Source organism: Apteryx rowi, unplaced genomic scaffold (genome assembly GCF_003343035.1).
Source record: "Apteryx rowi isolate R43461 unplaced genomic scaffold, aptRow1 scaffold_48, whole genome shotgun sequence".
Lineage (NCBI taxonomy): Eukaryota > Metazoa > Chordata > Aves > Apterygiformes > Apterygidae > Apteryx > Apteryx rowi.
In genome coordinates this window covers 528,564-543,237 of record NW_020450738.1, presented here as the reverse complement: position 1 = coordinate 543,237, position 14,674 = coordinate 528,564, and the positions used below count along the sequence as shown (strand labels likewise).

Here is a 14,674-nt window from a genome sequence, read left to right as displayed (position 1 = left end):
GCYTCAGGCATTCGCATTGCAAAGCAGCACCATGACAAGCCTAGTCAAGGCTATCAGCAGCAGGTGGGCAACAGGACGCAGGGTGATGCAGCACAGGCAGCACCTCACGTCCCTGCTATGTTGTATGTCTTCTCTCACCCTTTGAGGCTGGAAGGTAAGATGCAGCTATTTTACCCTTYTCTTGTTTTCATACATTCTCCATGGCTATGTGAAAGCACAAGAGCAGAGGTTATGCAGGTCCCCATGTCCGCTGTTTCTAATGTCTCCCATACATCATAGAGGAGGTGCGCTCATGTGAAGAGCACTATAACCTGCTCCACGACAACCTGCCACCTCTAATGGCTCCGTATAACTCTGGAGCCAAAGGCTGAGTAGCACTGGCAGACTGGAAGCTGGGGTTTGGAAAGCAAGACTATATAGAGTTTTCTGGCTAGAATTGAAGTGTGTATAAAAATTTCCTGGAGGAGAAAACATAGGTAGAGCATATTTAAAAAGTGAGGACYGACAGAAGAATTTTGTTCATTTATATTTGTTTTTTAATATGGTCTCTTGCACTTCTTTTCCTGGGCAGTATATTTTCTTACCTCTTTGGTGAGAAAAGAAACATCGTATCTCTGCAGGGCAGTGGCAGCGATGTTGCTGATGGGCCCTTCTGACTCAGCRTACTTCAGAAGCAGTGGGATCGCTTCAGGGAGACGTGCATTCTTCAGTGCCAGCAGRTACATCTTCACGTTGTCACCTTTCTTAGCTCTCTCCAGTCTACCTAGAATCAGCTTCTTGGCTTCCACAACAGCCTGAAGAAAATCGACAGCATGTTGAAGAGGTGATCATAAACCCACCTTACCGTCCTCCAGAAGTAGGAGTGGCAGGGTTGGTTTCTAGCACTTTTTGGTCTAAAGTGTTATTGTGCAGGGTTAGCAAATGTGTCATTTGTGAACTGTATGTTGACAGCTTCCTTTAAGCTATAACCTACAGTCCCAGTGGCACCTGGATTTATCACTCAGTAGCTGTTCCTGTCTGATTCAGGGACTTCACAGGTTCCACTCAAAGGGCCAKCAGGGACAATTAAAAAAAATGGCAAGGCATGTCTTCCTCAGTGTTTCATAATACACCATTTTAAGAGTGCCTGGCAACTAACAGGGAAAGGAAAAAAGGATTTCTAAGGGCCGTTCAGGTGCTCTGTGCTTTTTCAACAGTGTGCTGCAATCCCGAATGCCCACAGATCCAACAGGCAGCAATGCTTTATCTGATCACCCTCGTCCTATATCCCCAGCATKTCCTCAACATGCCACTCAGTCTGTAATCATGTTTGGGGCATGATCATGTTTGGGGCAGAGTTCAGTATTTGGACCAATGACTTTCTTTCACAGAGCTGAGATAATCTAAGGTGAATTCAGGTGTTATATAGATCCTGACTCCTCCAGTGTTTCTCTGAGGACACGCTAAGCTTTTCGACAAGCAAGTGCAAGCACTGCTCCTGCTGACAGACTGGGCAGTGAGAAAAAGTTGCGTTAAACAAGGGCAATTCAGGAGAAATCCACAAGAATGGAGAGAAAGATCAGATTAAATACTAAAATTGACAAAATAGATATCAGCATTTAAAATAGAAAATCCTCCATCTATTAAACATGGCGGTTTATGGTCTTACTTTACAGCAGAAGAGAAAATGCTACCAGTGTCCCATATGATCTCCCAGTAGCATCAAAAGAGATCATTCCTGTGTCCCAGATCAGAATTTGGCTAGCAGTGAAAACCAAATACTTACTGGAAGTTTGCAGCCTTCTGTCTCACAGAGCTTTCTGATGAGTGCTCCCATGACAATGACAACAGTTTCTCTGATTTCTTCGCTTGCGATCTCACCCTGGAACTTAGTCTGTTATTTAAAAGCAACAGTTAGTTTCCCTGTCTAAAAACGATGAACCATATTCTGCAGTGGACTGAACGCCCTCAGTTCCTATGAACATCAGTGCAATGCAAAGGCAGTGATCATCTCCAGCTGGGTGCAGAGCACTGCTCTTTCATTACACGTTAGCTCAGTGCCATTTTTCCCTTGCATTACATTGTGTCTCAAATAGCACAATTCATTTTGAAGCTGTTTTCAAAAGAAAGAATATTAAATGGTGACAGGACTCTGATAAGGCTTTCGCTCCTTAAATTGTTATGTTAACACTCAGAACAATGTTTTCCAAGAAGAAGGTGTTGGTGACATTTTACTAAATAAATAGACTTTGTATATGAATGCTTAATTAATTTTTGTTATTTCCAGGCGATAAGCTACTGGCGCACTTAAAGGAAACCCTGGAAGGGGAAGGGAAAGGAATGTTGGAAACCCCATGACAGTGTTCCTCTTCCCTCCCCCCTTGACATAGATGATGCTCAAGAGTAGTGACTCCGTTGTATTTCTCTTCTGTCTTTTGACTTACAGTTAAAGCTTTCAGGAGCATTTCATTGGGGTGAGAAGCAAATCCACAGGCATACAGGAACCGCTCCTGCAGGATAGCACTTTTTATATTCTTGAAGTCTAGAAACTCCAGCATGGCCTCCAGAGATGCTGGGGTCTGGGCAGATGTTATGGCATCCACTAACTGTGGACTATAAAGAAGAAGTGGAAATGAACATATCATTGTAATGAGCTAGAAAATACTGAAAAGACTATTCTGGATATAGGAAGAAAGAAGTGTTGACAGGTCTGTTCRCTGCAGGTAAGAGACAGAATTTATTACTCTTGTTGGCAAAAACTGTGTCCCTGAAATCTTCCATCTCAAAATAGCAGATAGACTCCAGAAAGTATTGATATCTGTGGATAGTAACATTTGAATTTATGCAAATATAGGACAAAAAAGCATTAGAAAACAGAACTATCCAGAGCATTTTAAAATTTAAAGGATAGGATTGTAAATGGGAAAGTGTTTTCTTTCTACAGAAACAATTGTGTCCAGAGAAAAACAGGCTTCTACCCAAACTGAGTTACAGCTTTATCTCTGTTGTTAACAGCTGCTATAATTTGTTTGAAAGATTCAGTGTATGGTGGGACTCAGGAAAGCTTTCCAGCTCCCAAGTCTAGGTGCACATGATGGTCATAACCAAACCCCAATGTTAGGACAACATCCACACATGAACCATTCSCTTCTCCACTGTATTTCCACTTGAAGGAAACCGATGGGCAAGTCAAGAACAAATTATAGAGTGTTTCAGGACAAGCAGTCAGGACCAGAACCGTGGGGTAAACTATAAGGCATGTTTGCCCTGCACTGTAGCTATGTTCTTAGTGGCTAAACAGTRTATTGCAAATATATTTTATTACAAAAGCAAATACAGCTTTGCTGGAAAAGTCTTTTTCCTGTAAAGTACTGAAGATTGGTTTTGCATAGCTAGCCACTATAACTGAATCTGTTTACATGCATTTTGCCCTTCTGCGGTTTTAAATAACTGAACCTTTTGAGAGTTTGTTCATGATGACTTACAGGAGTTCGTTATTTTCACTTCTAAGAATCTGCAGTATCTCCTCTTTTGTAGCTTTTCTGAGGTTCTGAATGAGGGACAAAAAGCTTCTTGTTGCTTCAGCTTTGGAAAGGTTTTCAGGATGCAAATGTTTTTTGATGCTCTGCCAGTGTTCAGAAAGCTGCAAAATAAATCATATGGTATCAATCTCTCAAAGAGTGGTTTCAGTTCTCAAAAATCAGACTCAACTAAATGCAGATATATGGGCCAGATACTGCTCACATTAGCTGAAATTTCATATATTGATGATCCCATAGCTAAATTTTACTTAATTTGTTTATGATATCCCAGCACAACTACCTCTGAAACCTTTCTATAGTGCAGGCACAGCTGTGTCTTTTCCAACACTTTAGTGCGAAACCTGATTGCTTAGTATGTAACTGGAATAAGGTATATTCTTTTCTCTTGCAATGTACTGTGCTTTCTGGTGAATGCAGTGTTTATCTTCTGTTCTCATTTTCTACTAAATCAGTTTTTTAAGGTGGGAGATGCACAATTCCCAATTCACAAATTAATCACATTTTCTTAGAAGGTGGTAATTTTATAAGTGGTTTGTGTGGAACAGGACTAAATGTCCTGTAAGTAACTCACATTTCTTATTCATCAAGCTGCATAAGATGGGGAGGGATTTGTGGTTACGTTATAATATGATAAGTGAAAAAGGTATTAGAACAGGTATTGGCTTCTTCATACTTCTGGTTGTTGCTATGTTTATTCCACATGCTACATTTTTGACCTAGTTCTGAAGAGCCAGCTGGTACCAGGCCAATATGACTGGGTTTGTAGGTGCTGTGGACAGACCTCTAGCCTCTCCCAACTAAAACAGTGGTGCAGCCTCTAGTACTGGAGCYGGCTTGTTTGGAGACCACTCAGACAGTTGTGCGTGCTGCACATTGCATCCTGCTGGTGGGGCGCCACGTAAAAGTTACGAGAAATAAACGGGACATATTGGCTAAAAATCCTTAGAGAAACATTGGGATCAGGAGTGTGCAGCTGTGACTGATGCTTCTGAGAAAAACTAGAGGACATGCTAATGGAATAAACTGTCCGACGGGAAAGTTTCTTCCAGTTTCCGAGGAGCTGGGAATGTCTGTACGCAGTGAGCCATGAGGAGTTCTAGACAGTCTGTTCTCTTCAGCATATTTCTAATCCTTCCTCAAGTAACTTTCCAAACTTTCTCCTTAGCAATAGTTTAGAAGCCTGTGTTCCACACTTGGAAGCTGAAGTTTGAGAGAGCTTTGTCCTTCCACATACACTCCCATAAGAAACTGGTGCAGGTATTTTGACCTTTCCTCTCTCCTTTGCCTTTGCCTCTGTTATCTCGAATTATCAAGAACATTCCTTGGTGAAAACTCAGCTGTTCTTTGCAGCAGTGTTTACTGCAGTTTTCCTAAGTGGGAAATAACACTAACACCCATTTGACCTTTACTAAAATACTTCCCCCCTTCATGGGTTTTGTATTAGGCAATAACACTTGAACCTGCCGGTGAACAGAAGTATCATTCAGCAGTACAGAGTGCAACTTCCATCAACTGTAACAAACAATAATTAGACAACATTGATTGAGACACAGGATATTTCCTGGGGATTAATAACCAGCTACGGGAGGAATTCATGAGCTGAGGCAATGATGGGTCTGTTAACATCAACTGGTGATTAGAGCTTAGCACCAAGGTCAGTGTGGCTATTATAACCTGAAATTGGATAAACWTATGGGGCACTTTCTCTTCCCCCTGTTGAAGTTGCGCCACAGCCCAGCAAAGAATCTCCAACCTCATTAATCCTGTATTTTTTGCTGTGCGGAGCCCAGCTCTAAGGACTGCTCTCAGTCAGCTTAGCCCATAGCCTTGTGACTAGCAAGGTGGGAGACGTGAACTGGAGCAACCTCAAGCAAAAGAGAGAGCGGAGTCCAAGTCATCTTCTTTTGGGGGTGCTCTAACCATCCAACCATTACAAGGAGCAGTGGTCATGACTTTAAAAACCAGTATCCACGGTGAGGGGTGCCATTCTCTTGATGTATACGTCAGGCAGTTTGGATTGAATGCCCCAGGGGTTCAGGCACAGATGGATACACTCCCACCTGGGAATTCAGCCAAGCTCAGACAGGAAGGTGGTGTCCTCTGATCAGACCAGAGCACTTCTGGGCACTCTGGGAAAATTCAAGCCAAACCAAGAGGTGCTGAATCGAGCTGGACTTCATTTTGAATGTAGGTGCCTGACGGCTGCCTTAGCAGCCTACCCAAAGGTCTCTCAGGTAATGTGAACACAACCAGTAGGCCCATATGGTACAGCTATGTGGATTACTAGGTGTGTTTCTGCAGCACTGCCCCTGAGCTGGCCCGTGTGCCCTGCACGGGGTCTACAATCTCCGGCACAGCACTGGGAAACGCAGCTGTACGCGTTCCAGCCTGAGCTGGTTGTGGGCAATCAGGATGCGTCTCTGCTCCATCAAAATGGACATGACCAACACCTGGGTTTGCATTTAGTCCCTCATCACTGATTGTCTGCCTACTGTTATTAAAAATCATGTCAGGTAGATAAGGGAACRCTCCCAATGCAGATGCTGCTTGCTATGTTAGATACTTGAACTGAGATGCAGCTTCTCTTCTCAACTAGTGCCTGACTTGCTCTGTGGCCCTAAGCACATACAACCCCAAGCCAAATTTTTCAAATGTTGGCTGTACAAGACAAAGTAGCACAAAAAACTTGATTTCAGAAGGGACAAGCATCCATTTCAGTAGGAACCATGAGCTCGGCTCTTCTGAAAAGAGAATGCTTTATGATGCTTTTTAAACAGAGACATCTAGGCCTAAATTTGAATGTAAATGTTGGCCATAATCTCACAGATGTTAGTGCTGCCATCTGTGAAATGGGGATAGTAATGGTTATTTCACCAAATTCATAAAGGTATAGATAAGATTTGTTACAATTCATAAAGGGTTTTGAAAACATAGAACTGTAGGGCATGCCATGTCAGCATGGCATTAATGTATACTATGATATATAAGTACCAAATGTTATGTTGCTGCTTTGGATACAGTGTTCTGTTTATAGACCCCATCTTTTCATAGCAGTTACTGTAAAATACAGTGAGAAAGTAGGACTTCATTCTCATCGTTCCATTAGGTTTATAATGACATACCTCAGTCCCCAGGCAGTGCTCTGGAAATATACCCTATGTTTGTTATCTTGGTCTGGAAATTATCTCTACAACTATTAGGACAAACTCTGTTCCAAATGACAAATTGGTCAGCACAAACCCCGACGGGCAGAGTCTGGGGCAGAGCACCTGTCCCTGCCCTGTTTAAGATCCCTTGATGTTCCCTGCTCAGAGCTGCTTCAGCACGCATGCAGCATCATTTCTATTTCATTTTCCCCAACATATTTTTTTTTATCTTCTCTGCAGCTCTACAAGCATTAGACAAGCTAATTTATTACAGTGTGATGTTACTTCCAAATAACTATTGTAAGTTCCAATATAGTAAGGTATTTGTACTCATAAGGAATATCTCTGGAGGTTTAACATTACATGTGCTGAATAGAAGCCTTGTCTTGCTTATTAAAAAATGATTGAGAATAATCTTTAAATTAATGTTCCCATTCACTGCTAAATTCATTCCACAATGGTAAGAGCATTAAAAATATTTGCTAACAATCACTGTAGCAATTTATATTAGTGTTTATGACACATATTATCAGCAAAACAAAAGATGATACACTTTAAAAGTAGTTTTTTAACAATACTAAATTTTTGGTAGTCTTTAAATGTTTTAAATATAAAGTAGCAAGGTGATTTTTATTGGGACACAGGAGAGATAAAGAGTACTGGGCTTGCCAAGAATACTAAAGCTCCATTTTATCTTTATAAAATACCTCTAAAGTCATTAAAATAAAAGACTTCCTCCAAGGTCAGGCAGTGAGAACAGGCTATATATATTGCCCACAGATGTGTAAGGATTGGATAACTACCTTTAATTTCTAGGAGCAGTTCAGTTCCTCCATGACAGAGAATCATGTATAAACACTGGCAACCCATCCTCATAGCCATTTCCCACTCTGTTACCTGGAAGAAATAAACTCTGGCCAACTCAGGGTTGACAGAGATGAGATAATACAACAGGCTGTTGTATTTTCTAGAGGTTTGAGAAACACTGTGCTGTGTCATTCAAAGAGAGCAAAAAGTTAGGTAATTCTAGATGCAGATCTTAAAAAACCCTTGCCTGGCAGGGCACCGTTGCATCACTACAGGGCTCCAGAGTCTGGGGCAGTGCCTGTGTTTTGTGTTAGACATCTCCTAGTGGACTGCTGGAACAGAAACTTCCTTTTCACACGTTCTGCTCAGTTAACCAACCTGGCGTCCATGAAGTTGTAACAATGCGTTTACTTACTGAAGGACACTTTTTGCATTCGGCTTGGACAGCCTCGGCTACTAGCGGCACTGCTACGTAACTAGAGTCCAAAGTCTTGATGACACCAGCAGCTTGCTTTGCAGCGATGAGTCCTGGACCGGCTTGTATTGACTTCAGTTCCAGTCTCTGCCTGTGCATTGAAAACATTGTTAGAGCTCATGCATTTTGAAGAAATGCAGAAATCATGAGGAGAGGAAGCAAAACAAACAAACAAAAAAAACCCCTCTACCGACCAAAAATACAGAACAAAGAATTAGCAGAGGCTTTTTTAACATAATAGAAGTATCTAGTACCTGCAGAATTATTGCTAGAGAGAAATGACATGAAATACCTAAATAGTAGACTTTCTAGAGTTTGGGTCTATAGCACATGTTAAACAGCCTTCTGTAACCATATACATTCTGAAATGTTTCAAATACTTCTTTATAAGAAGATTTAGAAAGTGAGATTTTGAATGTACTTTTTTTTCCCCACCAGCTCTATCTGTATCATAATACTAAAGAAGTGCCTGAATCATTTTCCTGATGTGAGCATCTCCAGACTTCCAGTGTTTCAGACACAGACCTAGGTTTCATTGTTGTTTCCTTTGTACATATCAGATTTTGCTTCCTATACCTCTGAACTGTCACATATTAGAAATGCAGAAATCTGAAGTGTTTCTTAATAAATGAGAGGGTGCAGAAGCAAAGCACCTACAGAAATAATGTATTGCTTAAAATGGTTTGACCAGTTCCAGCTATTTTCATTTCATTATTTATGAATGCCATTAGTTATTATTTGCAGTATGGTAGGACCTTTAATCAAAGTTGGGCTAGGTGCCATATGGATACAAAATAGATCTAAATCCTACCTTGAGAGTTTACAGTGTTAGACCATGAAGCTGTGATGGTTACATGTACACATGTAACCTGAGTTGAACCACTGCTGCCATCGATGACAGTCAAATTGCCCAACTTACTTTGAAACTACTTTGGCATCTGTTTTTCGTCGGGAATTCAGAAACAAAGCATAATTCTCTTCTGCCTTAATAGATTTGATGAAACTGTCTTCCAGCACATAAATTGTRGCAGACGTGGCTTTTGTGCTGACATCTAAAATCTGAAAATAATTTAAAAATAAACCAAAAAAAGGGCTGATTAGTAAATGACAGAATAGGACCAGATTCTACAGTTCCAAATTGGAGCAAAACTCATAATGAAATAAAACCAAAGGAGGAAAGTGCATGTGAGTTGACAACATCTCAGCCTAAGCCTGCAGACCAGGATCTCCTGAGTTCTCATGAATTTCTTCTACAACAATAATCTAGTCACTTCTGCACCATGTGTTTCAAATTCATTACTTCACAGAAGAAAAGGCACGGGGGAAGTTATGGAACAGGCTGTAGCTGAGAAAATGCCCAGTGATACGTTTAGTTGAAAATAAACTTGAAAATAAGATGAGAAGCTTTTGCAGGGAAATCTCTAATGGATCAGATTTATTCTCGTGCATACCTGGAAAGTGAACCAACCATCAGATTTGATCTGTTTGTACTGATTTGTCTGTAAACAAGTTGAATTCTTTGTGGCAAGTGTGAAAATTAGGAACGCAGTCATTGTGTTAAGCTGGTTTATTAACAGACCATATACTACCTTTGCACTTCTCTGAGCTGAGAAAGGCAAGTGTCTGCCAGGGAGAATCCCAGTGCCTTTGGCACTTCTCCAGCTTGCGCTCAGCAGTAACCACTTAGAAGGGCAGTTACTAGTAGTGAGGGACCATTAAGGCAGGAGTAGGGCTTCAGTTACCTCTGCAGCCCATCTCCTACTTTACATGTCTGCCTTAGGCAAGCAAACTATTTCTTCGAGCTCCCAGGTCAGGATCTTGCCAACATTTATTGAGCATGCTAAATACTGCTACTTAGCAGTCGAGAAAAGGGTTACAATTGTCACTAGGACTGTGACCATATATAACATTTACCATCAAAGAAAAAGAAGTCTCACATTGATTAAAACTACAGTACAGCCAGGAGAAAAATGCTGCCAATTTGCCTAGAAACTAAATTATATTATGGATCTAAAAATGATGTGAATTGGTGTGCTGCCCTGAATGTCAGCTGAGTCAGGGTGGTTTACACAAGAGGAGAATCTTTTCCCTGTACTCCCTGTGGGTGCTACGTGCAGGATTGTACTCGTAACCCTACAAATGTATCCGTAGAATTTGTTTGCTGTAATGCAAGAAAGAGCTTTTGAGAAAATGAGTAATAGCTGATAAGGATGTATTTTAAATAGACAAAACAGATTTTATTCTGTTAAATAAATGGTACCTGATTGGGGCTGGTAAATCCTGTCTTTTCTATTTCACAGGAGTCCAGGGCTTTAATTTTAGTTACTTGGTCTTGCCGAACCTGGTAAGTAACATTGCATTCTCCAGATACATCCACCTTGGAAAAAAAGAGTAAGATTAGTATCTGAGTGTCACCCATTTCTGATTTATTCTAATGTGTGTTTTCCTGTTTGTTTTTCTCTCCCTTTCTTTGCTCAAAGACAGACTTCTAGGACTTGAAACCGCAGACCGCTGCATGACTCTTATGCCACTATGGACAGTTCCTTAAATATATCTCTTGGACCTTGGAACACCCTCCAGAGACCAACCATTTTCTCCACTGATGGCATCATGTACAGGAGATGCTGCATGGTTTCAGTTTGAGCTCTTTTACCAGTTTTGAAGGTAAAGAGAGACTGCTGTTTTATTTTTCCTTATATCAGTGTTTCTAACTTCCTGTTTTGGATAGGCAGAGGTATTTTTCATTAGATGGCTATGAGGGAAAGTAACAGTTTGTTTAAACAAAAAAGTTAGGAAATACCTGGCAGGTGGCACTATACTTAGGAATTTGAGTTAAATTAGAGCTTTACTTATGTTGGCAGATGCAAAAATTTAACTGTATAATGCAGGTTAAATGGATGCAGCTAAACCATTGCTAAGTTTGTGTGGATACTTTTTATTTGGTTTAAAATAATTTAAATAAATAAATAATAAATACAATAGACAATAAAATAATAAAAATAATAAATAATAATAATTTTAACAGTAATTTCAAATAATGATTTAAAATGCCTTGTGAACCAACCAGCTTCAAACCACAGTATTATAACCTCTTTTGCAGTGCTCTGGTTTAATTTGGTTTATTACCAAATTCTGTTAAATTGATAAGGGTATTTTAAATCAAATGGATTTCACCAATTTTTTTAAGTTAACTGCAGCAACATGACTTATGTCACCAAATATTCAGAAGATTAACTTTACGTCCCCAACTTCAAATCTGATCAAAGGGTTACGCTTCCTTCTGAAGTCAATGGGAGCCACAGACATGCCTTTTAGAGCAGACTGGGCTCTGCACATTTCTCTGATAACCAGTGTCTTGCCAGCTATAGCGCCATACCTCACGGGCAGCACCAGAGTGCAGCTGGAGCTGGAAGAGGCTAGCCAGACCTCTCTTAAGATTTTGAACAAGAGCAGGTTCATTTTGATACGAGTAGAAGTTTTTTACCTGTAGGAATAAAACAAGTATATAAGAAAACTGCCCCGTTAAATCTGGTTAAACAAGAAAGAAAAAGTGAGGATCCCCTCTGTAAAAACTCTCTTTACTTTTTCTGATTGGGAAGCTGAACTTTGGACCAGTTATCCTTATTTAAGCAAACTCCAGAGGCTGCAGGGCCTGGCTGATAACTAACAGTACAAAGATGTTTCAGACTTCAGCTGTACCTAAATAGAGTCTGAGTTCTGTGAGCATCTTTCCTGAATGCTAATTAGAGAGAATTTAGAAGGAAAATGGGAAACTAAATATAATATCGCAAGTGACTAATTTTTCTACAAAACCCCCACAGAAATGTTCCTTTTCAAGATGTGAATTGAAATGCTCTGGCTTTACATCCCATGGTAGGTCTTGCCTCCTTCCTCCCCTCATGCATATATCTGTTGCACTTTAATCACAGGTTACAAAAAAGCAGAATGAATCATAACTAAATCACGGTTAGAGTGACTCAAATGATGTGTCACATACATCACAACCTTTGAACTACATGGATCAACTGTTGTGCTTGAGCCTCTCCTCTGGTAACAAAAGACTTTGCACCTCCACTTTGCATTCAAGGTGCTTTAAAAGTGCACTTTTTTCAGGAACTGTAAACACTATCAGTGTGTTATCTCAGGGCAACCCTGGAAGGGGAGATCACTGTGCCAAAGATGAAAGTATCACACCACAGAGAAATCAGAAAAGCAGTGCTCAGAACCTACTGCACGGGAAAAAGCCTGACTTTTTAATACTACATCTCAGTCTTGGCATGTGAACTGCCTCCACCAGTGTATTTGCAGCGTACTGGGAGCAGATGTATTTCAACTGTGTTCTTCGGATAATTCAAGCCTTGTTTAGGGATGTGTACAGTTGGGAGCCAGTGCTGTTCTGTTGCTTTTTATGTTGTGTAAAACTGATGACAGGGCTGAGTCTGAAAGTTACTGAGCGGGCCTGATAGCAGCTGCAACTCACTAGGCTGAGCTGGTGGCCAGGATATGTGCTCAATGCCTATTTACAGCAGTAGGTAAAGATCCTGTTGGGATAAGGTGTCACAGCCCTCACTCGGCTCCACAGAAGAGTAAAAGGGAGTGTGACCTTCAACCTTCCTCCTTTCACACTGCCCCCTGCCCATGTCCTACCTGCCGAGCATTGCTTGGGCTGTGGCTGGGAGAGCAGGGCTGTCGGCCTAATGCTCTCCGCCACAAACAACGAGGGGGTAAAYGAGCATGGAGAGGAGGCAGGAGCAGCCGCGGCTCCAGCCTTGCTGCTCCCTGGCCAGAGGGGTAGGCTGAACGCAAGGGGGCAAGCGAGCCGCTCCACAGAAAAAGGGAGAGATGAATTTACTTCATTGCCTTTCTGAGCGAGGCTGGGACTTGGAGAGCTACAACTGGACATGGGTGCTCCAAGGGCGGGAGACTATGCTTCGGTCCTCTCTCAGGGCAGGGTGTAAAATCAGCCTGTCAGCGAGGACAGGCAAAACCAAGGCACGCTTGCTCACAGATCCTTTTCTTCTGATTTTTGGAGACAGTTTGCCAGTAGAGGAACAAGACGAAAGGCTRTAGCTCTTTCAGCATCAAGCTCATTAATTTGGAACCATTGAAACGGCAGGTGACATTCAGGTAAATAAGCAAGCCAGAGAGGTGGGTAAAGCAGTCACGCTAAAACAGTTGCTGTAGGTTTAAAGTTATTAACACTGTTCTTGACAGGCTTGGTATAGTCTCCCTCATAATAAACTGTATCTCCTTTTCTGCCTTTAGACCTTGGATAAAATCCTGGCCTCACTGAAGTCAACAGCAAAAGCCTTACACAGCACCAATGTATATATATATATATATATACACACATATATTTGTGGTCAATATGTTAACTGTTTACTTCATACTGTATGGTGTTCTCAAAGCATAAGGGCCTGGGCTGGAGGAGCCCCTTGTACAGGAATATTACAGTCTGTTCCAAACTACTGTATCTTAGGTAGAAAGATTATATTGTATTAAGAAAACTAAGTGGACAGTGAATTGTTAAATTCTCCAAGCCTGTAAGGAAAGATTTGTCTCAGGTTTCCTCAGGGAATGTATGTGAATTTTAAAAGACGGGGTCTTACTTTTCCACGGGTTAACTGAAGAACTATGGGCCTGCGTAAAGCTTCCAGATATTCTTTCCCAATGATCTTCTCTGTGCTTTTTCCTTTGAAGATGCTTTTAGTATCCRGGCGTTCATTTACATTTTCAAGTTGGACATCTCTTATCTAGCAAAGTAAAAGCAGAGAAAATTCATGTAGAGAGCAGTCTAGCATTGGACTGGGGAAGGCTGGATAGACTAAACCACCTAATAAATCTTTTCTTTCTTCATTTATGGTTCTGATCATTAGTTTTCCATGATGTCTATGTCTACGTTTTCAAGAGAAACCAAGAGTCACCACTGGGGAAATACTCARCTTAAAGGTAAGCACCAAAACCCATTCATACTTAGCACGTGTCATGATGCTCAAGTGAGAGCTGACAATCAAGAACTTCAGGCGGTCTACTACCCATCCCGTAGGTGCTTGCACAACATTTCTTTGAAGCTCTGGAAGCTGTATGAAGCAATTTCAAAATATAGGAGATATTTTGAATTTCTGGCTTATGAYGTTGGGTACATTTTTGTAAAAGTCGTTTTATAGGAGACAGCTAACTGAAGAAACTGTTTGTAGTTGATGAGACTGTRGAAGAATAAAAGACTTAGCTCATCTTTTGAAAACACATTCTTCAAGAACTATCTGTTTATGTAGTTGGTTAAGCAATTAGATAAACGCATAAAGACTTGGGCATGTTTGAAGTTTTATGATGGCATTGATTACCGTAATTTTGATCAACTGGTCATCATCATTGTCGGGATTTCTCCATAAGAGGTTGACATCCACACCAGAAGAAATCCGGTAGCCTGCACTATCCCGTAGTGATGCTTTAACCTGATCAATAAACACTTCAGATGAATAAGCAAATTTATATATCTTGTCATTATTTAAGCTTGGTCCAGTGGTGTGCCCTGTTTGGAAAGAGCAGGATGAAAAACACACTTGTCAGTATTTTAGAAATTACCAACCCCCATAATCTCTCATTTTCTCTAAAAATCACCTTTAGAAAAATTAAAACTGTAATTGTCAACAAAAGACATATGGGACTGATCCTTCTACCCTTGCTTACAGGTGCTGTCCCACTGGGGCTGTATTGCAGCTATT

At 40.9% G+C, this 14,674-nt stretch overlaps 1 protein-coding gene across 1 annotated transcript in view; it reads right to left on the bottom strand.

The window, feature by feature from the left end:
• MTTP (microsomal triglyceride transfer protein) overlaps positions 1–14,674 on the bottom strand; it is a 28,946-nt gene that overhangs the window by 9,461 nt on the left and 4,811 nt on the right. The window contains exons 2-11 of the mRNA XM_026078425.1: positions 14,294–14,481; positions 13,559–13,702; positions 11,326–11,433; positions 10,210–10,326; positions 8,869–9,008; positions 7,890–8,040; positions 3,465–3,622; positions 2,424–2,592; positions 1,766–1,873; positions 585–794 (exon numbers count right to left, since the gene is read on the bottom strand). Of these exons, the coding sequence (XP_025934210.1) occupies positions 585–794; positions 1,766–1,873; positions 2,424–2,592; positions 3,465–3,622; positions 7,890–8,040; positions 8,869–9,008; positions 10,210–10,326; positions 11,326–11,433; positions 13,559–13,702; positions 14,294–14,481 (1,493 nt within the window). The remainder of the gene's footprint in view (positions 1–584; positions 795–1,765; positions 1,874–2,423; positions 2,593–3,464; positions 3,623–7,889; positions 8,041–8,868; positions 9,009–10,209; positions 10,327–11,325; positions 11,434–13,558; positions 13,703–14,293; positions 14,482–14,674) is intronic.